The 26,119-nt window shown below is 47.8% G+C and overlaps 1 protein-coding gene across 3 annotated transcripts in view; it reads right to left on the minus strand.

Moving 5' to 3' along the window:
- Positions 1-15,943, minus strand: part of TRABD2A (TraB domain containing 2A) — an 81,531-nt gene extending 65,588 nt beyond the window's left edge. For all 3 annotated transcript variants that reach the window (XM_052777467.1, XM_052777466.1, XM_052777464.1), the window contains exons 1-2: positions 15,790-15,943; positions 8,320-8,880 (exon numbers count right to left, since the gene is read on the minus strand). In XM_052777467.1, the coding sequence (XP_052633427.1) occupies positions 8,320-8,880; positions 15,790-15,894 (666 nt within the window). In that variant the 5' untranslated portion in view covers positions 15,895-15,943. The remainder of the gene's footprint in view (positions 1-8,319; positions 8,881-15,789) is intronic.
- Positions 15,944-26,119: the final 10,176 nt, after the last annotated feature.

Below are 26,119 nucleotides of genomic sequence, written 5' to 3' on the forward strand. Positions count from 1 at the left end.
ACCCTGTCACTGGGATGCAGGAGCCAAGTGGGATCCCCATGGACCTGGCAATCCAGTCTGGGCCAAAAAGGAACCGTCCTACAGCTTCTGGATGGGAGGGTGACAGCAGTACAGTCCAGTTCTTACATCAGAAAGGAAGCTGTCTTCTACAACTCTGCAGGCATGTGCCTTTAGTTTGTCCAGACTGGTTGCAACCTTGCTGTCCAAGGGAAAAGCTGGCAGCTACAGTCCCACATTTTGGGTTTAGTAATGGGCAGTAAGTAGCGAACCCTCAGGATCAAGTGTCAGATGGAGCCGCAGCATCAGGCTGATCACCATAAGTCTGCACCAACACCTGAGAACGTGCAGACCAAAGCTTAGCACAGAGGCACCCAGCTGAATGAGCCAAGCCCACATCCCCTCCAACTCCTCACTGTCGGCTGAGTTGCTGCAAAAAGCATCCAGCCCAGAGCTTCTGTGTGCTCCCTTTGATGTCAGAAGGACAATCTGTTATTGAAACTGTAGGAACAAGAATGGAAGGTCCCTGCATTGAATCCATTGAAGCAAAGAGGTGAAACAATGAGGTTCTGTCAAATGCTACTGCCTTACTCCTGATTTATATCACATTTATATCAGGTGCCCAGTTCTGGAGTAGCACCAAGAAAAAAGTGTGATCTTAGCTAAGTTAGCTTGATTTTAATATTAAAAATGACACCCACTTGTGCTTAATGAGCATGTAAATGTAAGACCACTTTATGAGCTAGGTAATTACCTAGACAGGCATAGAAGTACTTTTGTTACATAAATTGCAACCAATCATGTATTTTGTTACCACTTTTTCTTTCATCCTGATGTGTATATAAGACCCTGTTTGCCTTTCAAGTGTGTGCTAGCTTTGTGGAGATACCACCTAGCACCCATCTCTGCGCAGACATGAAATAAACAAATATCTCAACTCTGTGTGTTATTGGCTCTTCGTACACCAGGTGAAGAACCCCATTTTGCGATAACACCTTGAGTGGCATCTGATGCCCAGGACTCCTCTCAGCCCACTGACAGTGCTATGCTCCTCCACAGCAACAGTACTCTCACCCAAAGCTAGAGGATCTCAAGTGTCACAGAGTGTGTCTGCCAACCAGCCCACCAGCCTATTGCTGACTTGTCAGAGGACAGCAGGTTAACCCAGTCACAAGCACTCTCAGAGCAGTGTACGCAACTCGTCGCCCAGCCCTCGATAACCGGGAAAAGAGGAAAGTGTATTGTGGCATGCTCACACTGTAACACAGGGAGCCAGCCACAGGCAAGGGACAGTCCATGGGAGCTGTGAGGAGAAACGAAGCCACATTTACTACCTGACATCTTCTGTTTCTGCTATGTAGTATGCTGAGCAAAGGACATTTTTAATGGGAAAATCCAGCTATTTGATACACATGCAGACTGCAGATGCAAGGAGCTTGTAATGGCACATATGACCAGTGCAAGCTGGTGCCACAGCAAAATCTACAGTTGGGATTTCAAAGCCCTACTCCAGAGTCCAGTCTGTTTGAAACAATATCTCCGCCCTTCTGAATGCAGAGACAGTAGATCAGCAACTGAATTCCCCTTTTACTCTCTTGGAGGGAAGAACCCTGAACTCCCCAGGTAGTTAATAAGATCTTAATTAAACTCTAATTATGCCAATAAAAATGCAAAGCCTTAGCTATTTCGGTTCCCACCGCCAGCCCATTCCCCATTCCTGATGTCTAGACTTGGAGGCTGCAGGTGTGTCTACACACAAACAGAAAACAAAAACAAATCTAGATCACAGACTCCAGCAGCCAAAGATGCAAATAAGATCAATTCAGTTGTTTCAGCTCCAGTTCATGTGCAGAAAACCCTGATGTTCCCATCACCTGAGGAGAGAGGGCTGTTCCTGACACGTACATCTTGAAGTTACACCCTCAGGGCAGAAGATGCAATCAGGGGCAGAAGATGCAATCAAGGTTACCGCAAGTAGTGTCCCATCCAACTTGTTCAGCAGTGAGTGCTCTGCTCCTCTGTCAGCTCTCTCATCAAGCAATTGCTCTTCGCTTTGCTTCAAGTTTGGATCTGAACTACTCCTTGCAGAGCTCCCACTGCATGCCTGTCCGGGCACTTCCTTTCTCTGAGGTTCTCTGTCACTGCTGTTGTCAAAGGTGAACCTGAACCGGGGTCTTGTGAATGGAAACACTGCCAGATCTGACCTCATCATCCCCGAAATTTAAGACAAACATTATAATTTATCAACTCAGTGTAGAAAAAAAGCCCTTTATTTGAAATGAAGAGACTAGCATAATTCTCTCCAATTTCATATCATATCTTTTGGGCCTAATATCAAGCCATCACTGCTGTTTCTCTAACTTCCTTAGAAGGGGAAAAACCAAACCAACCAACTGCTCTCTCCACACGTAACAAGACAGTAGTGTCTCGGCTTCCTACTTTCCCCACAGATGTGGGCTGCTCCTAAATAGTAGTTTTATACCAGGGGCTATCAAGGGTGGCCCTCTCACCCAAGTAGGTACACAGATCAAGCAACAAAAATGATGTTGCTGTTATGTCAGGAGGGTTGTATTTGCTAAGCAGGAGTCTACAGCTCTCACAGAGTCCTGTTAGTGGTCCAGAATTTAGAAGAGTCCAGAACCCTTTAGAAAAAAGCAGGAATCTCTCAGCATTTTGTTGCTTGCAGAGGTTGCTCTTTGAGTAGAAACATGGACAATTAATGTCCTAATTAACGCAAAATGATCAATCCTAGAAGCCTTTGCTTCATTTTCTATCTGCAACTAATTGTATGAGGAAGTGGCTGAAACATGCAAAAGATAAAACTTTCAAGTGCTCAGTCCCAGAGCTGAAGCCAGGATTTCAGGAGCAGTCAGTCCTTAGTGGCTCCCTGCTTTCTACTTGCCACCCAAGGCAGCTTTGAAGACTACTTTTGAAGATGTAGCCATGTATTCAGATGCTCAGGTAGGAACAGAGTGTTGTGGCAAGGTCTGGACACAGGAAAGCCACGTGGGGAAAATAACTCTCAAATCAAGAACAGCTAACAGGTGGAGTCTTCCATCAAGTGTCCCAAGCTTGGAGAAGCCAAACTGGCCAGGGTCTTGGCTAGGAAGTGGTGATGGCTAGACAGTGTTTACGCACTTAAGCCTCAGTCCCACACAGAGGGTAGACACAAGTCCAAACCTGTGTTCAAGCTCAAACAGGTCTGTGGGAAACACGGGCTGGACACCACCCAAGTGTGCCAAAGCACAGCCTGTTTACGAGTGCATGGCACAGGTCAGGCCAAGGCCAGCTCATTTTCTGAGCCAATACCAAACTGATGTTCATGACACAACAACAGGAGCCAACAGCAAAGCTGCACGGGCTTTAGGTTGGAGCACTAATGCCTCCAATCCAGCAAACATGTACGCACATCCATAACTTGAAAGGAACAGTTAGGAGGTCTGAGGGACTGACTCCAGCGCTGGAAGTCAGCAGTGGCAGACTGGGTATAGCTAGAAAGCCTTTTATCTTCTAGAAGCCCAGATGTTACTAGGAGTGAGACTTAGAATCATAGAATCATTTCGGTTGGAAAAGACCTTCAAGATCATCACATCCAACCATTAACCATGCCCCCTAAACCATGTCCTGGAGTACCCTGTCCACTCACTTTTTTAATACCTCCAGGGATGGTGACTCAACCACTTCCCTGGGCAGCCCATTCCAATGTTTGACAACCCTCTCAGTAAAAAAATTTTTCCTAATATCTAACCTAAATCTCCCTTGCCTCAACTTGAGGCCATTTCCTCTTGTCCTATCTCCAGACACCTGACAGAAGAGACCAACACCCACCTCACTACAACCCCCTTTCAGGTAGTTGTAGAGAGCTATAAGGTCTCCCCTCAGCCTCCTCTTTTCTAGACTGAACAACCCCAGATCCCTCAGCTGCTCCTCATAAGACTTGTGCTCCAGGCCCCTCACCAACTTGGTTGCCCTTCTCTGGACACGCTCAAGCAGCTCAATGTCTTTCCTGCAGTGAGGGGCCCAAAACTGAACACAGTACTCGAGGTGCAGCCTCACCAGTGCCGAGTACAGGGGAACAACCACCTCCCTGCTCCTGCTGGCCACACTATTTCTGATACAGGCTAGGGTGCCATTGGCCTTCTTGGCCACCTGGGCACACTGCTGGCTCATATTCAGCCGGCTGTCAACCAGCACCCCCAGGTCTTTCTCTGCCGGGCAGCTTTCCAGCCACTCTTCCCCAAGCCTGTAGCGCTGCATGGGGTTGCCGTGACCGAAGTGCAGGACCCGGCACTTGGCCATGTTAAACTTCATATGATTGGCCTCAGCCCATCGATCCAGCCTGTCCAGATCTCTTTGTAGAGCCTCCCTACCCTCAAGCAGATCGACCCTGCCTCCCAACTTGGTGTCATCTGCAAACTTGCTGAGGGTGCACTCAATCCCCTCATCCAAATCATCAATAAAGATATTAAACAGAACAGGGCCCAACACCGAGCCCTGGGGAACACCACTCATGACCCGCCGCCAACTGGATTTCACCCCATTCACCACTACCCTCTGGGCTCGGCCATCCAGCCAGTTTTTCACCCAGTGAATAGTGCACTTATCCAGGCCACGAGACGCCAGCTTCTCAAGGAGTATGCCATGAGAGACAGTGTCAAAGGCCTTGCTGAAGTCTAGGAAAATAACATCAACAGCCTTTCCCTCATCCACTAGGTGGGTCACCTGGTCATAGAAGGAGATCAGGTTGGTCAAGCAGGACCTGCCTTTCGTAAACCCATGCTGACTGGGCCTGATCCCCCTCTTATCCTGGACTTGCCATGTGAGTGCTCTCAAGACAAACCGTTCCATAATCTTTCCCAGTACCGAGGTCAGGCTGACAGGCCTGTAGTTCCCCGGATCCTCCCTCTGACCCTTCTTATAAATGGGAGTCACATTGGCAAGCCTCCAGTCCTCTGGGACCTCCCCTGTTGACCAGGAACGCTGATAGATGATAGAGAGTGGCTTGGCAAGGACCTCAGCCAGTTCCCTCAGTACTCTTGGATGGATCCCATCAGGTCCCATAGATTTGTGAGTGTCCCGATGGCGTAACAGGTCCCTAACTAATTCCTCCTGGATTAAGGGGGGTATGTTATGCTCTTCATCTTTACCTTCCAGCTCATGAGGTGGAGTACCCTGAGGATGATTGGACTCACTATTAAAGACTTGCATCCTTATAGGGTATTGCAACAGGAGAGGCACTACCCATGAAAGAAAAAAAGTGGGAGAAAAAAGTCTTTAAGACAAACTAGGATAAAACCAGCATGAAACAGGAAAATAAACACCATGGCCCTGGCATGAAGACAGACTGATCTTCCCATACTCCCTAAAGTTGCATATATCTTGGAACAAGAGAGGGGGATTGAGGAAGCAGTAAAGTATTTCACAGACTGTGTACACATCATTGTGTACCATATAGAAATGATACTTTTATGGCCCAGCTATGCGGGCAGCCAGCCTGAGTTGAGCAAGAACAGAGAGATTTGGCAGGTAAAATAAGTCATAAAACAAAAGATAGAGGTAACTGGAACCAATAGAGCCAAAGAAAAAGAGCGCTATGACAGGCAGCATTAGCTGTTGTATGTTTGGGGGGTTTTGTTTATTTTTTTCTTCTCTCTCCTCAAAAGGAGAAGAAGGAAGTCTCTAGCTTGGGTTTGTCTGCACTTTGCAGTTACTGAATATTGTGCAACCCCATGGAGACAATGATAAACTGTTCCAGACCTTCACCTGCAATAACATACCCACACCAGCCAGGCCTTGTCCCATAGTATGGATCAAAAGAAGGACCTAGCTAATAACAATGTATTGCTTGTAAGTGGCCCGGGAGTCTTCCTCACCAGGTAGTACAACCATGTCCTAAGTGAAAGAAAGAGCAAACCCTATTGCAAAAACATAAACTGAGAGCACTAAACTTGCTTCTCTGCCAAGTAAATCATCTCTGTGACTCTGCTGCCACAAAAAAGCACTTCTTGCACAGGATTAGACCATTCCTTATGGTTTTGTGTCCCCATTTTCCCCAGCGTAAGTTTGTAAGTCCTTCCCGTGTGTTTGCTCACTTGAAAGGCAGACACAGCAGTGGTCTGACACTGGGGGTTCCCAGGCAGCAACACAATACCAAAGGAAATAATTTTCAAAGAGCATATTTTAAAGTCTTTGTTTGGTTTATATTAAGCACATAATTAACTCAACTGCCTGAACAAACTGAGAAGAAAGCTCTGAAATCAAAGATCTACAGAACTGCCAACCATGAGAGTTCACAAGTCCGGTTCTGAAACAACCACGAAATTGGCTTAGAAACATAAAAATCACATGCCCCTGGTTCCCCTCTTCCTCGAGTTGCCTGTATTGGAAATCTGCAATGGGCAGAAGTGAGGGTGTGCATTTGTGGTGCAGTAGCTGCTCCAGACCTGCTCCCACAAGGGACAGCATGCTCCTTCCCCCTGGAAGTGAGCAGACATGGCAGGAGCCACAGCTTGCATGATGCACAAGCACATCTCCACCCACCATGGGGTAATCACGGGCTGTGATTCCCCTGACTAAAGCTAAGTTTCTCCAGCAGTTCTGGTTACCCTGACCCCCTCAGCTGGGCTCTCACAATAAATGTCACCAGGTTGGGCAACTCTGAATGTTGCAGCTCTATGACCCCACCCCATGCAGCTTCCCAGCTCACAGGGTATTTACGTCACCTGCAAAGGAGCACAGCAACAGCCACTCTGTGAAGCAAGCTGTGTGAAGGCCTAAAGTAAGCATGAACAGTTGCATGAGCTTAACAGGACCTATATTTCACAGCCTCCCTACCAATTTCTTACAAGGCAGTGGAGAAAGCACATGCTCCCCCCAGCACTTCTACCATGCTAAACCAGAGGGGCAGCATTGGCAAAAGAAAAACACAGGCAATAACATTAATAAAGCCTCAACCAGATAAGAGGTGGAGGAGATGGGCCTTCCCAGCCCATTCCTAGCGTGACTGCAAGCAAACAGGGACAGCACAAGGATTCAAAGCAGCTAAGCAAAAGACTGGAGATGCGAAAGAGGCTGACCAGCTCCAAACAAGGGAAGAGAGGAATGCAGATGCCCTGCCTATAGCTAAGGACTGCACAGGTGATCCACCCTGGGCTGCCATGCTATTCCCTGCGGTCCCCCACCAAGACTGGCCGGGGTAACAGCACTTCTGACATCTGCCCCGAACTGCTGTCATTGCCCTTGCTGGCCTGCACCTCCCCTTCTGCTCCTTCCTTTCTAGCACAGTAAACTCTGCATCAGTGATGGGACAGGCTTCAGAAGACAAGGGAAACGGTCAGGCATCAGTCGAAACTCCTCAGCCCTGTGACCAAAGGTCCTCCCACCTTGGACTACCAGGGCATGCTGCAACAGCAGGTCTCACCTACTCCTAAGCAAACGCCACTTCCTCCTCCCAAACTAGCACCTCCCTGCAGCAAAGGTACCCCAGGCCAGAGAGCAACCTTATGCCTGCTTGTGATCCCACTGGGCAGGCAGAGACAGCAACAGATGCTGCTCCCTGGTGTATTTAGTTCAGAGAGGAGAGCCCATGACTGTCCCCATCCAACACATGGACAACACAGAAGTCATTCTACTTGCCTGGTTATGACACTGCCTGAACAACAGTGCTAAAGTCCAGCTGGTTTGCAAACACAACGGCGCTTGCACAAGGGCCTGCCCTAGCCTGTGGAGCTCCCTGCAGGAAGCTGTGTTGTGCTGAGCCTCACCTGGTCGCAAAGGAAGGGTAAAAAAAAAAAAAAACCAACCAACCCCAAACCCCACTTTTCCCAATGCAGAGGATGGGCCTCTATTTCTGAGGGCACTGAGAGGTCCACCAGGATACTTTTCCAACCAGCACTTACTTCTCAGCTTTACTCACAGCGCCCCTGCTTCCCCAGGAGATCACACCTTTCTTCTTAACTAGCTATTACCAACGCACGTTCAGACACCCAGCCCCAGCCTGCCAGGGGCTCCTGCAGGGCAGCCCAGCCAGGGTCAGACAGCAGACATCCAAAGGTCCAGTGCCTCTTAGGGTGGAGCCTGCCAAGAGCTGCCCAGGGAAGAGGACAGGGGTCTCCCCAGGCCAAGGCTAAATGAATTTAGGACGTGGCCTGAACTCCTACAGCCAGCAAACTCCCCTGAAGGCACAGGTAAAGGCATGGGCTGCAGGGAGCAAATGCAAGCCTCTGGGTAGGGAGCACTTACCCGCACCCCAGCCCATTCTCTTGCTGCTGCAACATCCACCCGAGCAGCCAGCCTGGCACCCTGCACACCACGCCGTCTCACCTGGGAGAAGTTCAGCCCATTGAGCGGGTGGCACTGTTCCTCCACCTTTTCCACAGCGCCTGTTTGCTTCCTCAGCCGCTCTGCTTCCTGGGCCAGGTACAGATCCAGGACGGGCACACCTCGTGACTTGATATCTACCTCCGTCAGAGAGTTCACCATCAGCATCACCCACACTGGCCTCTTCCGCTCCCAGTTGCCAGCAATGGCATTGAAGAGGTAGTCTGCATACAGCCCTTTGCCCCGCTGGTCTGGGGTCATCCAGGATGGCATCATGAGCTTGACGTACTCCAGGTGCCGCTTGAGCCGGCGGTAGATGTCACGGGGCAGCACATCCTGGAGGTTCTCCCCCTGTGGCAGGAGCTGGCAGCTGGTGAGAGCTGAGATGGTATAGGGGTCGGTTAGGTCCAGCTCAAAGTACACGATGTGGCTCTGCTGGAAGGCCTTCTTGGAATTCTCTGGGATGAAATCCCAGACACGTGTGTAAGGGACATGGATGGTGCCAAAGAAGTAAGATGGGGGATCTCTCTTGATGGTCCACAGGAAAGAGTTCAGCTCGCTTTGCTGGGGGAGAGGGAGACACAGCTAGGTAAGTACAGACATTTACACTGGGCCACTGCAGTACAGGGCTTAAGGAAAACATGGTGCCAAGCCAGCACGTAACCTGGCTCAGCAGCTTGCCAGCATGGACTTTTCCTAAAGTTGCTTCGCTCACACAGAGTCCTCATTGACCACCCTTTTTCTCAGGTCTTGAGGTCAAAATTCAATTTTCACTAATTAAAAACACAAGAAGATTGTCCTTGGCTTTCTCCTCCTGAAAGCCAACACTGGGTCTTCTCAACAGTAACGCTACACCAGCTCATTACCCGGCTATCTGCCAATACCAGCAGCGGAGCACAGCCCAAGCAGGCTGTGATCCAGGCAAGACACTTACCCAGCTTTTGCCTTTTATCAAGTCAAAAGCTGACATCACTTTGCTGAAGCAGAGCTGGACAGCAGCGTTTCAATCACCTTCACCTTGACACCTCTCACTCCAGCACAGCAAGGCACCTTTTGTCAAAGAAACTGCTGCGACACTTAGTCAAACGGTGCCGCAGCATCTCAGGAGAACTTTCCGCTCCGAGCAAGACACCAAACTAATGAGTAACACAAAACACAGCTTGCAGGCAGACTTGCTGGAGCAGGTAGAAGTACAGTTTTACAGGGATGTAGCACATGGCAGACAGACACACAGTCAAGACCCCTCACAGCCCAGTTCTCGTCTTTCTTAAGGACGAGAGAAGTGCATGCAATACGTTGGAAAATAAGGGAAGAAATTCTGCAGGCCAAACTCCGCCTGTGGTTCCAGGGCATACTCTTTTAAACACAGGGGACAAAAAAGTTTCTTTCTTTAGATTAGCTTTTAAAACCTCTCAAAAACCACAGCCATCAGGAAGTCAGAATCAGACTTTAAATCTGTTCTGCTGCAAAATGTGCCTTGCAGCATACCCAGGAATACCAGAGTACAAAGCTGTGCTCAAGCCCTAAGCAATCCCACAGGACAGGAGAGCAGATGGGGTAAAATGGATCCTGCATCGATCCTGCCAAGTCACTTTACACCAGCAGCATGCATGACCTTCATCACCTACAACATGGACCCTGCTGGTGCAGTGGTCCTTACTGGAGCGATGGACACAAGCAGTTTCTATCCATCTGCACAGACAGGAAGAGGTAGCCTTTGCATGTCTAAGTAAGAGGACAGGCTTCCAGATGCACTCAAACATCTGGTCAGCCTCTAGCCAGCAGAAACTCTAGCTTCAGCTCTGAGGCTAAGTGTGCATATGTGCTGATCTAAGAAGCCTGCCCTGACTGGCAAATGCAGAACAGGCTGCTTGGAGGAATTTATGGGAAGCACATTGCCTATAAATTTCTGATACTAAAGACCCAGGGTCAGAAAGGTTAATCTTAAAGACTGCTCTGCAATGGCTCATCCCAGACAACCATCTTTAGCAGCTCTCTATGTCAAAACCAGGCCACAGATCAGGCAGCACTTCAGCAAAGTACAACCACCAGTACAGCTTACTAGCATGGACTGACAAACCAGGTATACTCCAAAGAGCTCTTCAGACGCTTCTGCAGCACATCGAGAGTCTGAAGGATACCCCAGACCTTGGTAACACCATACTACAACTCTGGATCCTATAGGACAGTCCTGGAATGCACTCCTGAATTACAGACCATAAAAACTCTCCTGAAGACCATGGGAAGAAGGAAGAACAAACATGATGGAGCACTGAGAGGTAAAGAAGATACAGGGCAACAGATGAGTACGAATCTGACATAGACCCACAAAGAACATAGGAAAATGAATACACAAAGTAAAACAAGGGAAAACAAGACAGCGTTCCCTCCTGTCATTAGTCGGGGGGAAAAATGGAAGGACACACCACTGTGGTGAGAAATTAACTGGAAGTAGTCCTCAGCCAGCAAGGAGGAAGGACCAGAAGTGCCGCTTTCTATCTACAAGCAAGTGAAAAGACAAAAGAGGCACCTGGGACAGGCACGAGGTCGGGAGGTCAACACTCCTTCACTTCACACAAGTCTGATCATGTACATGGCAGTGCACAAGAACAGCCATGACTGCAGGGAATTGTGAGGAACTTCAATTCAGCTCCTGAATAAACCCAGCCAGAACGCTCAAGTCCAGATGGCTTTAACGCAGATCATCAGCACTGCTCCAGACTACTGCACACAGTCCAGCTAGAAAGGTGTTTGGCATTGCACTCTCACTTTTTTTGCTCTGCAAATCCCCCCAGCTTTCACATTCGGATACTGAAAGCAGAGTAATACTGCCAGTTATTAGTAGTACCACTGAGGAAATCACACAGGCCATCAGGCACAGAGTAAATAATTCTTTCCTTTAAAAAGTCTGCAGCACAGGCAGAAGAAAGCAGCCTGAGACCTAGCAAAACTTCTCACACAGTCCTAGAGACTGAGACCTTACAAAGCAGAGCAGCTGAGCACCCTTGCTGGCACTTCCATGCCAACAGGAGCAGTCATGAACTTGGCAACCCACCCCAAGTGCCACTCAGACCTCCCTTCTCAGAATTCCTTGGAGCCAGCACGAGGGGCCAGCAAACAAGCCTCAGTCCCCCACCATTGATAGGAAACCTCCCCAAACCCTGCAGAGCCAGCTTCTGAGCACCAGCAGTTAGGTGTCATCACCAGGTGATGCTACAACCACAGCTCACAAAGCTCAGTTTCCCTCCAAAAGGCAGCATGACAACTGCTCAGGACATGCTAGTGCCTCACATTCCTTTGGCATCTCCTTTTCCTTCAGGAGGTGAAGACTGGAGTCCCAGCACTGCTCTGCCTCCATGCCAGACCCCTGCAAACAGCCTGCTACTGCTGTGCGTGAGAGGGAATGGGCCAAAGTCCTTGGTGCATCTGAGCAGTTCTGTGCTTCCCCTACTGTACCTTCTGGCACTCTCACATCCCTGTGCACCTCCTGGAGTTCATGCATGTTTCACTGCAGTTTCAAAGAGGGAAAAGCAAGGGTATAACCTCTCCCCAACACTGTAAAAGGGAAGCTGTTAAACAATGCTCTAGGTGGCTGTGAGATAGCACAGTTGCAGTGCTGAGGCTTGTTCAGCATCGCAGTATATGCCGTCACTGGCAGTGCCTCTCTCTCACCTCACTTCCCTGAGAGCGTGCAGTAGATAAAGGTGCTACAACCCAATTTTCCTTTGCAGTGGGATCCTTCTACACAGCTGTTACATCAGAAAGGGGTGCTTTAAAACCAGCATAAATTACAGTCACAAGTGGTGTCCTGGAGGCTTAAGAGAGCTGGGTTGTATAGCTCCAGGAATTTCACTTTCAGCACCATAACAACAAAAAGTCAGGTTCACGTATAGATCAAGATGCATATTTCTGTCTCCACTCTCCAATTTACAGGTGGTAGGTACTTAATGCATTAGTCATGATGGGAGAAACTAGGAGCAAGAGGGAAAAAATGGAGGGGCAGCCTAAGGAAGAGAACAGCAGTCCCACATGAGAACACAGGTCTCCCAGTTTGCTGCCACACAAAGATCTAAGGCAGCGTCACACTAGCCATACCACACCTCCTCTGTCCCTCAAGTTTAATCTCCCACTATGTAGTCCCAGATCAAGGTATTTCTGAATGCTCAGCATTATGACACAGTGCATTCTCCCCTACCTCACCTCCCTAGGTGAATGACAGCTGGCTGGGAACTGATTCAGAGTATCAGCCCAGCCAAAAAATTGCTTGGAACAAAAAAGGAGAAAGAGAAAGGAGGCTCAGAGGGGAAGCAAAACTGCTGTCCAAAGACTGAGCAACTGGATGTGAACTCCAGACATGGGAAACCTACACCTGGTCTGCTTCCTTCTACATCACTTCTGCTTCCTTCCATCTTCTGTCTGTCTCATCGATGTAGACTATACATTTTCCAGCACAAAGCGTATAACTCACTGTGCAGGTAGGTGCCCTCTGTGCCTTGTCTGACCCCTAACCCTCATACTCACTACTTGGTCCCACAACCACATCTTCCAAACCTCAGCCCAGGATTGCACTGTTTCTCAATCCACAATATTCTCTTAAAATTCTTTTGCTTGCTACAGAAGCCAGAGCATGTGGCATGCAATATTTCACCCAGGCAGGCAGCCCTATAACCCTCCCTATATGGCTTTCTCCCTCCCTCTTATCTATCCTGGTGTCGTATCTTGTCATGTTCATTTATACCTAATAGAGGCAAAGACTGTGCCTTTACTCACCATGTGAAGTGTCCCATGCATCTACAGTAATGCACAGAGAAATACTAGGCACACTTTTAATAGTCATTCTCTTGAGATTTTGCCCACCTGCATTACTGACACTCTCAAACTTGGCTTAAGACTGTAAGCGGAACTTGCCTGGGGATAAACACGGTACTGGCTCCAACTATTAAAAGAACACATATTCAGTCTCTGTTTGCCAGAAATGAAAAATAAAAATCAAATTTTTAACTAAAAAGGCAAGGGTTGAGAGCAGACAGATTACTTGCTCTGCTGAAGCGCATATATGGGGAAAGGTAGCCATTTAAATTAATTGGCCTGCTGTCAGGAACAACGCATCATAAAATACTAACCAGCTACAACCACAAGCATTCTGCTGTTAATCCCTGGATTCTGACTTTAAATTTACCAGTACACTTCTATGTTAAGCAAAAAGAAAGCACCACCAGACCACGTTACTTAGTAACAGGAATATAACCCAAAGGATTCCAGCATACTTTATTTTAGATTAACTGTTTTCAAAGCCTTTCTTTTTTCCTATTAAAAAAAGAATGATGGGGCACATTATTGGTTGCAGCTTTAACTGTAATTTGGAGTGATGAGAAAGCCCTCTGAAGTATTGTACGTACATTCCTTAAAATAGCAGCTTCTCTCTTTCAGGCACCGATACATATATTTCTTTCATGACAGAAGCTTTAGGCAACCTGACAAAAAGAAGAAAGGTATACCTGTAATCTAGAGAGGTAAGAAAAGAGATCCCATAAAAACAAACAAAAAAGCCTTCCCAGATGATGCAGGGACAAGGAAGAATATTTTTTCCCAAGGGTTTGGTGTAATTATTCATAAGGATACACTCAACAGCTTTGCAAGTAAGGCAGACCATGCCATTCCTAGACAGTGTAGTTACCATCACTATCCTAATGACCCTAGGAAACAGCCTGCCAATACCAGAACTACAGGTGGTCTCACATTTTAATGACAGAGTAATTAACAGATAATGAGCTACCATTAACACATTTCACCCCCAGTTTTCCTGGTAACTGGCAGAAGTCCAGTCAATGGCTCCTGCAGAAAACTCCCTGCATGTCCCACCAAATCAGTGAATTACCCATTTCCGTAAGTAGGACTTCTGCTGCTCAGGCTCTCAGGGGCTGTCCCCTTCCTTCTTGCTCTCATTAGCTCCTTGCAGCAGATTTAATACCAGCTCACAGATATTGCACTTGCCCTCAAGGGGAAGGGGGCACCCACTCCAGAGGCTTGACCTGGCTTTATGGCAGTGTCACGGCTGGACACTTAAAATTCCAGTTGACAAACTGGTTCCAGGCACAAGCAAATTTGTGAGGCACTGTCCCCCAGGGTAGGGTTAAGCTTTCTAACCCAAGCTCAGGCAGACACCTCCAGTGAGGCACATGTTGCTTGGCATATGGTTGAATCAGCAGTGCCCTAAATCCTAGGAGACATCTGAGCCTCTACGGCAGCAGGGGGGCCAGCATGCTCAGCTGGAGGCAGCAAGGCCCCTAGACCAGGGGCTACCTGTAGGTGCATGTGTAGGTGAGAGAGAGAAGAAAGGTCACAGAGCAGACCTTCTTCATAGTTCTCACACTTACCCTTGCACACTGGCCCTGCAATGAGCCCACTGTGGCTTTGGCACCTCCCCAGTGCAGCAGCTCTGCATTTACTTCTAAGGTCTTCCAGTTCCCTTAACAGCTGTGCTGGGGGAGGTAACGGTGCCTGGGGCAGGAGATGAACACAAATGGCAAGACACATGTCCCAGGAGCGTCCCGGGCACACAGCACCTCCAGTCAGGCTGCTTCTAAGTCCAAGCAGATGCCAACAGACAGCACAGATGGTCTGTTAACACTAACAGACGCATTAACACAAAGTAAGTTCAGGAAGGCTTTCCCTACATGATTTTCAGTACTTTTATCTCAGAAACTTCAGTGCGAACTGTTTTTTCTCAGTGTCTGATTTTTAATGGAAATGACATCCTGCTCACAAGCTTCATACTGGCCAGAACATCATCACCCTCAACTTGCAGCAGGGACCCTCAGCTGTGCTCACCACCCACCAGAGCCAGGACAGCCGATGCTGCTCCTGGTTACTACAGTCAGGCTGATGAGCAAAACGTAACACAACTTAGAAGCATGTTTCCACTTCAGGGGCACGGCCGTTTGCTGGTCGGAACCAGCTCCGACACACTCGGCGTTCAGCAGTAAGGCAGGAGGCTACCCCCAGCGAGGGATGCTGACAGCAAGTCACTCCAGGCGAGCCTGTCCTGTTGCGAGTGGCGTAGCTCGTCCCGCACGGCGCAGCCTGAAGGTCCTGCTGGGGCTCATCGCGGGGTCTTCCTCCTCCGTCAGCACCCAACGGTGGTCGTCCCACCTGGGGCACGGCCCCGAGAAACCACCCTCCCCTCCCCTCCCCGCTCCCGCCAGCCACCCGTGCCCGGGCGGCCGCTGCCCGAGCTCCGCACCCAGCGCCCGCCGCAGACTGGGCTCACTCGGAACCGGGGCGGCCCGGCCCGGCGCACCCCACCCTCTCGCCACCGCCCCCCGGGGAAAAGCGACGGCCGCGCCGTGCCCCCCGCCCCGCCCCACGCAACTCCCGCGGGGACGCGGCAGCCCCCGCGCTGCTGGCCCCGGCGGCCGGTGCGGTGCGTTGCGGCGCGGCAGAGCTCCCCCCCCGCCCCGCGCCGGCGCTTACCTTTCCGCGGAGCGGGCAGGCGCCGGCGGGGCCACGGCTCTGCCGCGCTCTGGCCAGCAGGAGGAGGGAGCCCTGCAGCAGGCAAAGCCAGCCGGGGTGCACCATCCCTGCTCGGTCCCACACTTGGCACAATTTGGGGACGGCTTCCCTTTGCTTTTTTTTCTATCCCCCCCCCCCCCTTGTCCTCCTTCCACACCTTCTTCGCCCCCCCCCCCTTTTTTTTAATTCCCCCTCTTTTGCCTTTTTTTTTCTCTTCCCCCCCGCCTTTTTTTTTTTTTTTCCCCGCCGACCCAATCCTAGAGCCCTCGCAGGAGTGGCCCCGTCCCCTGGCCAAGCCCTCCAGCCGCTGCCCCCTCCTCTTAAAGGGTCCCGTGCCGGGCGGGGGGGGAGGAAGGGGAGGGTGCGGGGCCCGCCGCACCGGGGGCGGGCGATGGGTCGGCAGCGGCGGCGGAGGGGGGGGTCCCCCGCGCCCCACCGCCGCCGCCTGGCTGAGGCAGACGGCGGCGGGGCCGGCGGGCGCCGCGCATAGGGGTGAGACCCCGGCCTGGCCCCGGGGGGCTGGGGCGGCTGCGCCCGCCGCCCTGGCAGCCCCCGCCGCGCCCGGGGCCCGCAGGCAGTGCAGCGCCCCCGGCCTTGCCTGTCCCCTGCCCTGCCCCGCCTGCCCTCTGCCTTGTCGAGCCCTACCCAGCCTGGCCCTGCCTTGCCCTGCCTGCCTCCGCTTCCCTGCTCCTGCCTGCCCCCTGCTCTGCCTGCCGGTCTCTGCCCAGCCTGCTGATCTCCTGAGGTGAATATAAAATTGGATGTTGTGATTATTCCCAAGTCTCTTTATTGTCCGTCAACTTCAGACTGAGGAACTATTTTGACTCATTCTTGTTTCAGGACGCCTGTGCCAGAACTGTGTGTCCAGTGTGCTTTGCATGAGCAGTGTGATCTATTTAGAGCAAAAATGCACTGAAGAACATATCCCCATCTTTAATAGTAAAAATCAGCTGTATTTGCTGAGGAGACTGGTATTTAAAACCTCACAAAAGTACGTGCTGCTATTAATCACAGCCTCAAAAATACAAAGCAAAGCCAGAAATATGCCAGCTTTTAGTCCAGTGTGAATTAAAAGAATGAACTTTCATAGCTCTCAAAATATTCATAAGAGGATCTTCCTGATAATTTTGATATGGCATGTGTAATTCACAAATAACGCTTTTAGGGCTTAAGCTAAGAAAACCTTTAAAGTTAGAGTACTAACTCTCCATTGCCCACCATGTTGTATGGTGCTATTGTGTGGTACATTCCCCTCGTGCGCCATCCCCATTTGTTTTAATTAAGGACTTTGAAACAGAAGAAGCCAAAATCTGTTGAAGCCGTAAATAAAAAGGCAACAGAGGTCAAACGAAGGGGAAAAAGTTAGGCCGCTGTATGAACTGGCATCTGCTTGTTTAAGTAGCAGAATATGGTGTTGCTTTTAATGCAGACTCTTCTCCACAATGCATTTCTCCATCTTTCTCAGCGTTCGGTAATAGTATTTTTACCATTTCCACTTTAGTAGTCACTGTTATGCTCACTGTCCCATGGGGATGAATGGGGATGCTTCTGCCTTTTTGTTTTTGATAGCTAGTGGACCTAACCTACCCCTGGGCTGGGTACACTGGATGCACAAAGATGGTCTTAAAAGACTACTATAATTTCTTTATAATGTTGACCATTCCTTTTGAAGCTGTGTGCGTGAAAATACCATGCACAAACCAACAGGCAAGCTGCAGACCAACTGTTTCAAGCTCTTTGCAGACTCAGATAGTCATTGTTTCTTTAGCTTTACCCTATTCTTACTTTTAAACTCATCTTTTTCACTCCCAGAGATCTAAATCTCTGTCCCTAAGGTTAAATTCTGGTTCAGAGTCAACGGCAAACTTCCCACCAACTCCAAAAAAGTGAAGGTGCCATTCTTCATGTTTGCTAGGAGAGCCTAGTTTTTGTGGTGCAAAGTAACTGCCTCCAGAAGAAGATAGCCAGAGCCAAAACCCATCATTGTCTTGTCTTCTGTTATGTGTATTCCTGTATTTCTGAATACTGTGGGTTTTGATGAGGAGAATGATACTGGTAATGTATGAAATGCATCTTCTTTTGTCAGGTCATGCCAACCATTTAGAACAAAAAGCATTATCTGACAAAGAATATGGCATTTATGCAATATATAGTAGTTATAATCCCTAACTATTTTAACTATTATTCCTTTTTTACAGCAGGGGAAAACACTACCTGCAATTAGCCAGCACTCCAGGTACCAGAGCAAGAAGTGAGGATGGGACATATTTCTTCATCATCCTCTCAAAAGAAATCCCTGATTTGACACTAGGGGTTCCAATAGTGAGTTTGCCCACCAGTCCGAGGCAGTTAAGCAGCTTTTCCAAACAAACATCACTCTTAGCAGCCAGGTGTAAAACATAGCAACAATATTTTTCTGCCCTGGAATGCAGTAAGCCAGACCCACATTTGGTCGTATGTCTTTCTGGGCATGGAAGCCAGATAGCATTCGTACAATACCTAGATCAAGCTATAAAGAATAAGAATAAATCTTTCATGGCACAGAGATGTGCTGCCAGACTGATTAGGTACCTTCTGTGTGACTATTTTTAGTTGCTTTTGGTTCTAAAGCAGCAAAATACATGATAACACTTTCTGAAACACGCAGCTCGCAGGCATACAGGCAATGCAGATAAAGATGCTGCTTGGCTTTATTTTTGAATTGCTGGGAAATGCATTCTTTGTGGTGAATTGCTAATGGAAAATAGGGAATGAGGAAGGAGAAAGGGAATGTTTTACAGAGACTTTCAAAGTAATTTATACTTTCACTACAACATTTCAGTAGAAAGCCACATCCTAGACCTATTAACAGAAACCTAAGAGATAAACCCAACATTTTTTATTTAATAAAATTCTGTCTGTAGAGTGGCTGGGATTTGTTTATCCCAGTCCCTTACAAAATGATTTCAATAGGACTTCAGCATGTGTTTAAGGCTAAGCATGTGCTTATGTACATTGCACAGAAAGGGAAAATGAAGCACACACTTAAATGCTTTTCTGAATCAGGGCCTCAGACCACAGAGAGTCTGTGGCGCAAGTTGTCTGGTTGGTAGTTAATTCAAGGTAACTGAAAGGGCAGGCTCCACAGCTGTGGCTCTTACAACAGCAGAGTTTAAGCAGCTAGTTTAAGCAGCTGTCATGCACAGGCCGTTGCCCACACTCACATCCCATGCTTTTAGGTGTGCCTACAGGTGGGGCCAAGTAGTGACCTGGGCTGTGTGTAAAAAGTAGCTACTTTTCTTTTATCAGCTGATGTTTAACTTCAGTCAGTTTCCCAGGCCATAGGAATGGCTGAGAGGCTGTCAGAGGCAGAAGTCTCCTCAAGTGCGTGTTACTGCTGACAGATCGGCAGAGGATCACAGTCCAAAACTCCTGCACATGCTCATTTAGATGTCATGCGTCTGTGTGCACATGCAGCACAGCGTGCGTACAGTGCACACACTCCTGACAGACCTTCAGCTTGTGCATGTGCCTTTGCTACCTAACCTTAACCTGCAGTGGGAAAGAAAGCCACCTCATACAGCCAAACACAGTGAGCCTTGAGTGAAAGAAGCTGCCACAAAAGAGATTTACACAGACTTAAGGACAGAATTATATTCACACTCCGTTAGCAGGCAGGTCAGCTGTGATTCACCCACTGTCGAACATGATTCGGCTGGTTTTTAATTCAACATAGATTTTAAACACCATGAAAATTAAGCATGAGGATTTCTTACCATTTAAAATTATGAAACAGATATCATAAAGCAGATAATAAAGGAGGCAAAGGAGCTTTCTTCATCAAGTTGAGAAAAGTACTCTATCTGCATTTGAAAGGAAGTTTGCTTAGAAGGATTGATGTGGACTTCAGAGATTCAGGAACACAGAGCCCCAATTATGCCTCTAGATAAAAAGGGTTAGTGAACTTTGTAGTATGTTACTGTATGAAAGTGTTAGGTCAGCTGGAAGGGAAATATGGGGAATATATTACAAAGTGAAGTGGTTACATGTAATTATCAAGCATAGTCAGCCAGAAGCCAAAAATAAAGAGTAAAGAGTGGAATTCTGTTCTCTAAATGCATCGTAATAATAGTAATCTCAATTTGAATGGAGAGAGAAAGCTAAACAAAAATAAATCTCTTAGGCATTGAAAGGAGGTGAAGAGAAAGTACATGACCAGAACAGGGAGCTCTGAATTGCACTAGGCCGCAGCTCTTCAGAAATAAAGGAGGGGATCATTTTAAGCCAGGCTGGAAAGAGTTAAAGGACAAACCCCTTTCCCCAATCTGAAAGTATTCTTTAGAAGACTGCAATCAGAACCCAAACTGTTTAGAAGGTGAGAATAAAGTGCTAACAAAATAGTAAAAACACTGTGAATTATTCAGCTACTGATTCATAATGTTAGGAGGAAAAAATGCAAAGGGTTGTCAAAATAAATATGATTACTGCATTATTTTATTAAATGCGGTAAACAGGGACCCCCTATCTCATGCAGATAGAATGTATTGTGTATCCTGAGGTGTTTTAAAGGGGAGTTAGTTGCACTGTCATCATATTGCAACTGGAGAAGCAGAAACAGACCACAGCTCCATGGTGAAGCTCAAGTAGTCTGAGTCAAACTAACTGATTTTTCTCCACCAAAAGGGATGTTCCATCCCAATCAGCCCATGGCTCACCCTCTCACCTGATGCTTTGGTGCTCCTCTGCATTGATCATGGCTGCGTCATGAAATTGCACGCTGGACAGTAAGCATGTTGGCCAAACCTGCTCTGCAGGGCTGGCATGGAAATGTAGGTCCCTGAAGGCTACTCTCTCTCTCTCTCTCTGGGGACTGTAGCCTCATCACTAACCTATACATGGCCCTCAGCACCACTGGCTGAAAAACAGCTGCTTAGATGTTGGAAAGGAGAGATGCAGCAGTCCCTCTTTTCCCACTTCCTTCTCAAGCCCTTCCACTGGCTTGGAGGAAAGATGCAGGAGCAATCAGTGCTGGAAACCCAGGTGGATCCTGGTCCTGTGCACACAGGCATCTATCTGGGAAGCAGATGGAAAGTCTGAGCCCCCAGCAGGGATCCCCAATGTGTAAAACCTTGAGTTTGCATAGGTAGATTTCTGATGTTTTCCAGGAAGTACCAGGACAACTTTGCTGTGGAACAACCAAAGAAAATCTAAAACGGGTGGAAATGCATTGAATTCAGGTTATCCGTTAACTTAGCATGTTTTCTTCAAGACATCTTTGGGGGAGAAAAGCTGTCGTGATTTTTTAGCAGCTGTAATTAAAGATTTCCAAGAAGATGGGAGGAATTTTCTGAGAGAAAACACCTATTTTGTCCTGATTTTCTAGCTGGCTCTAAAAAAATATTAGCAAAGCTGTCAGGGTTGAAGACACAATGTAGGCAACACTCTAACTTGTTAAAAAATGTTTTCTTAGTAGTGTGTACGGTGCCTGATTTTTTTTGTAAAAACAGATAAATACATGAACATCTCCCTGCAGTTACTAAGGCAGAAACAGACCCACAGAGTGCTTCATGGAGGTGAAGCTCCAGCACGAGGGAAACGGCATAGTTTTGATACAGACTTCAGTGGGATTTTTCCTCAGGGTGGTGGAGCTCAGGTCAGACATTTGTGGCCCCACAGAACTGCTGTGCATGTGCCAACCCATTCAGACTCGACTTCTGAAAAGCACTTGAATGTGTGCTTGCATGGCAGTAAGCCACTGGTGATCCTGCTGGGTTGTCTGCTATACAGACGTGCACAGCAAATGACCATCCCTGCCTCAAGGCATTTAAAGCTCAGATCCTGCGAAGATTTATATAGACAGTTTGCTACATGCACTGCGAAATGTCCCTGGAAAATTAAAGAAACAGCATACTGAAAATGTTTCATACAATTTTGGATTAGCCTCGAGCTCTCTCAAGAGATCACATAGCTGGATATGAGCCTGTCAGTGATTATCCTTTACTTGACTGTAGAGATCCTTCTTGTCAGCCCATCAGTGCCACAGAGCTGAAATTAAGTTTCTATTCTAGCTCTGTTTTCATTGGTAATTTTCTTTTAGTCAGCACTTGCTTTGCTTTCAGTCAACTGAGAATTTTCTTTCTCCCCACTAAATATTGAAGAAAATTACTTCAGTTTCTCATCAGGATTTAAAAAAAAAAAAGCGCCAATAAATATGCTTTCTACTTGTTCCAAGAAATGGCACAACTCTAGCTTGACAATTTTTAATGCTGAATTTATTTGCTGAAACAGCATTTTAGGGTGGGGAAGGGGGCTAATGACTGCCGTTTAGTCATGGTTATTGCACCTAGCTTTGCAGAACAGGTAATCTCAAGGAGCTAGAAGACTGTCTAACCCTTATTGGGTAGGGTGACCATTTCTACTGGAAATGCTGTGTAACTTTCTTAGCCAGTCTGGATCTGATTTGCACTCTCTCCACTGAAAGCTCTGTCCAGGACTTCAGTGATCACAGGATTACTCCCTAAATCCTGTGTTAAAGATGTGCTACAGAAGGCCAATTACCTCCTCTGCGCCCACTATGATGACATAAAACAAATTTCTTCATCATTGCAGTGTCTTTCAAGTAAGTGAGTTGCCAGGGTCATGAAAGCAGCAGGAGCATATTCAAGCTCCAGACCAGGAGGGTTCTTGGATGCATGCTTAACTTGAAGCAGATGGACAGTACAACAGCTGAACCAGATCTCCACTTTGAGGCTGAGATCTAGTCAAACACCCTGTTGTGCAGAAAATAAACCCAAACCAGAACAATCAAAGGAAGCTGAACCCTCCATTGCTCTGTGTGGTTAATACTGAATACATGTAAAACCATTTAGGAGGGAAGTTCCTGAGGAGGCAGTTCTTCCCCAAGGATATCTCCCCATCATGTGAAGGTGAAAGACCTGGTACAAAGCCATCTGTACCACACCATTAGCAAGCCAGCCCATTCTTCCCTGGACCCCAGATCCATGCACGAAAGCTACTCCACCCTGTTTCTTTGCCTTGCAATGGTGGAGAACTCTACTGAGTTGCCATGATTATCTGCAACTATTTTAAATCAAAGCCTCATTTTTTAAACCTCAGAGGCATTTGCTAGGATGAGCCATGAGCTTTCACACTTCATGGTGAAATTTGGGATGGAAAAGCCTAATTCTAACATATGAAGCAGAAGCAGACAGACTTGTGGACCTCATCTAGCCTCCCTTCAGCCAGACAGGGACACTTATTGCATAGCTGGAAAATGCAAGGTCCGAAACAGGACTTCCATGAATCTCCCGGGCTTCTTCACCTCCACAGCTGAGAGGCAGTCAAGCTAGCTGCTACTCCCTTATTCTCCTCAGGCCATGGGGTTGGCTTTTACCAGTGAAAAAAGCCCACGCACAGGCTTATCTCATCAGCTTTCTTGAAACTGCACACAAAGGGTCAGAGCTACTTTCCTTACTCAGATGTCACAGGATTGAGTGCATATCCATGCACAGGCCAGATCTGCACAAGATACTGAGGCAGATTTTAAAGAGCACTCAACATTGACTCCAGCCTTCTTTTTCTGCAGATAAAGGGATTTGGGATGTATTGTTCTTTGCCCCTACTCCTCTTCTGATCCATAAAGACACTCTGACCAGAAGATGGCATCATCATTTCTGCGGGTGCATCCTAAAGGGTAGGACTGTACTTTTCCTAGGCTGGTCTCTTCCCCATCTTCATGAGATTCAGGCCACTTTAGCAGGGTTCAGGCCTTACTGGGTGCCCCAATATCTGTTAGACATCATGAACCATCTGCCCCTGGGTCCTCCTGCTCAATAGCTGCCAACATCACAGGCCAATAACAGGGCAATGTATAGACTCGACAGAAAGCATGCAGATTGGTACCAAGCATTCAGTGCCGTGGTGAGCCAGCTCTCACAGCTCTGCACAGAAGGCAGGAAGGCCATACACTGAAGTAAAATCAGCTGGGTTCAGACAGGAAGGAATCTTGTCCAGTTCTACTAGGACGAATAAGGGAGGTGCTAGGTTTTTCTGGACTGTAGCTTTCTGGTCCTATTTGACTGATTTATAAATGCCAGACAGTTCAGTATAGACCATTAAGAAAAGTTACAGATAGCATTTTAAATCCAGTTAGAGGATGTTTCTTTCCTCGGCTCTCTTCTTGATTGTGGCTCTTTCCATTGTCAAGCAATATGACAGAAAAGCAAGAATAATCAGTATCTAGATGTATCAGGCTGTCTCTGGACAGGTACAGAAATGAGATGGAGTGACATTCATGCAACTGAAGTGGACAGAAAATGTTTTAATATGAACAATACAGAGGCTGTGCTAAAGATAGCAAGATTTTGGGGAGGAATGGCATCAAAGACAATAGCATTTCCTAACTGTCTAAAAATTTAATAAAATATTTCCAGCTGAATACTAAATCTTGTAGGATATATCCTGGTCATTCTCAAGTCAGAAGATCAGATAGATGGGGAAGTGAGGGCAGGAAGAGGTTGCATCATTTCTCCAAATGTTTGACTGTGAATAACGTGTTAAAACTGAACAACATTTTCATTGCCTATGCTGCAAAGTTGGGCCTCTAAAAGTCATATATAGGCTGGAGTAGAGAACCAGCCTGGATGGTTCTCTACTTCAGCCTGTATATGGCTTTTGCCTGAATGAGAATCCAGGCAAGTGCACCCTAGCAGAATATCAGTTCCTGATGAGGAAAGGGGAAAGAGCCCAACATATCCATCCTGCATTTTGGGACTAGGGTGCAAGAATTTTTCTGCATGTCACAAAACCTGTGGTGCCAGAACATGGCTTTGTTCACCACCTCTTTTACCCTCTGACTGCTGTGCACACCGGTTCAGCAGCCTTGCTGCATCTGCTGCTCCTCCAGTCTTTGCATTGCCTGGTTATCTTGCACACCACCTACATGATTGCTTTCCTGGACCTGTCTGGCATAGGAGAAGTTTTCTGCCTGTTTGCAGTTAGCACACCCCTCTGCTAGTAAGGACTTCTTTTTCCCAACCTCGTGCTCCTACATCCTGCCTGGCAACACTGCCAGAATGCCAACTCAGGCCTGGCAAGGCTTGTGAATTTGGGCTCGGTGCATGGCTCACACAGCAAAATCACTTCTAGTCCCAGGCTGGCCGCATGGGGCTCCATGAAGTGACTACTCACTGGCAGGGTTTAGCTGCAGACTAACTAAACCACAGTGAATACTGGAGTGTCAGTTATGTATGGAAGGGGTTTTCCTTACCATATGCTTACATCAAGTCAACCAAGATAATCACTTCTAAAAAACATCATCACTTAAAGGATAGATCTCTGATGGGGGGTGGCAGGTAGGGCACAAAGGGTGAGGCCAGTGCGTTGGGAGGGGAGTAGGGAAGATGCCACCGCTCTGGTTTTGATGGTGAATCCTAGGTGTGTCAGAATAGCAAAAGGTGACTATGTCCCCTTGAATCCCCCATGACAAATTAATCTGCAAGGTGGTGATGTTAGAAACACAAGGGCTAACTCAGAGGTAACAATTCCAGGGCTGTGCTAAAAATCATCCTCCAAGGAAACTCCCTCTGCTTGCTCATCAGGAGCAGTTAATATGCCTGTAGTGGAGAACACGATGAGGCTCAGTTTTGCCAGGACATGTTCTTCCTGTGCTGGCACAGGACAAGCTCCCGGCTGGTTCTAAAAATGGCCTGCAGGCTGTAACCCTAAACGCAGGGAGGAGATTGCAATTCCTCATGAAGTGTGCCCCTGGGCCCCCATAAATTACAGAGAGACCCCCAGTATAGGCTGGAGGGCTGGCTATTTGTTTTTCCTGTGGAGTCTGGGCTGGTGTTGATTCATGACACTTGCTTAGAAGTGCTCTTTCAGTGCATTTGCGTGAGACAGCAGCAGCGTGTGGGCCCTTGCAGATATTAAAAGCACCGCAGGACCTCTCCTAAGCAAACAGGGGTGTTAATCCTTGGCCAGACCCCAGCAGAGGAAACGGGATAATTTACACCCCGCTTCCTGGGATTCTCTCCATCGCTCCTGGTGACACAAGTATACCTTGCCACTTCCTGCCTCGGGGTCAAGTCCTCCTGGCTTTAATGCACCCTTCTCGCTCCCCAGCACCCACCCATAGGTCAGTTTCTTACTGGATTCCAGTAGATTTCTATGGGCCTGCTTTCTCTGATCCCCTTCAAGAAAATTTGCAATGTAGGGATGGAGACTTACTGTGGGTTTGCCCCTTGTCTGCTAATAGTAAGGCAGTGTCTGCACACCCCAAAGCAGGCTCTGGTCTCCAGAAGCATTTTCA

The sequence above is a fragment of the Harpia harpyja genome, chromosome Z (genome assembly GCF_026419915.1).
Source record: "Harpia harpyja isolate bHarHar1 chromosome Z, bHarHar1 primary haplotype, whole genome shotgun sequence".
Lineage (NCBI taxonomy): Eukaryota > Metazoa > Chordata > Aves > Accipitriformes > Accipitridae > Harpia > Harpia harpyja.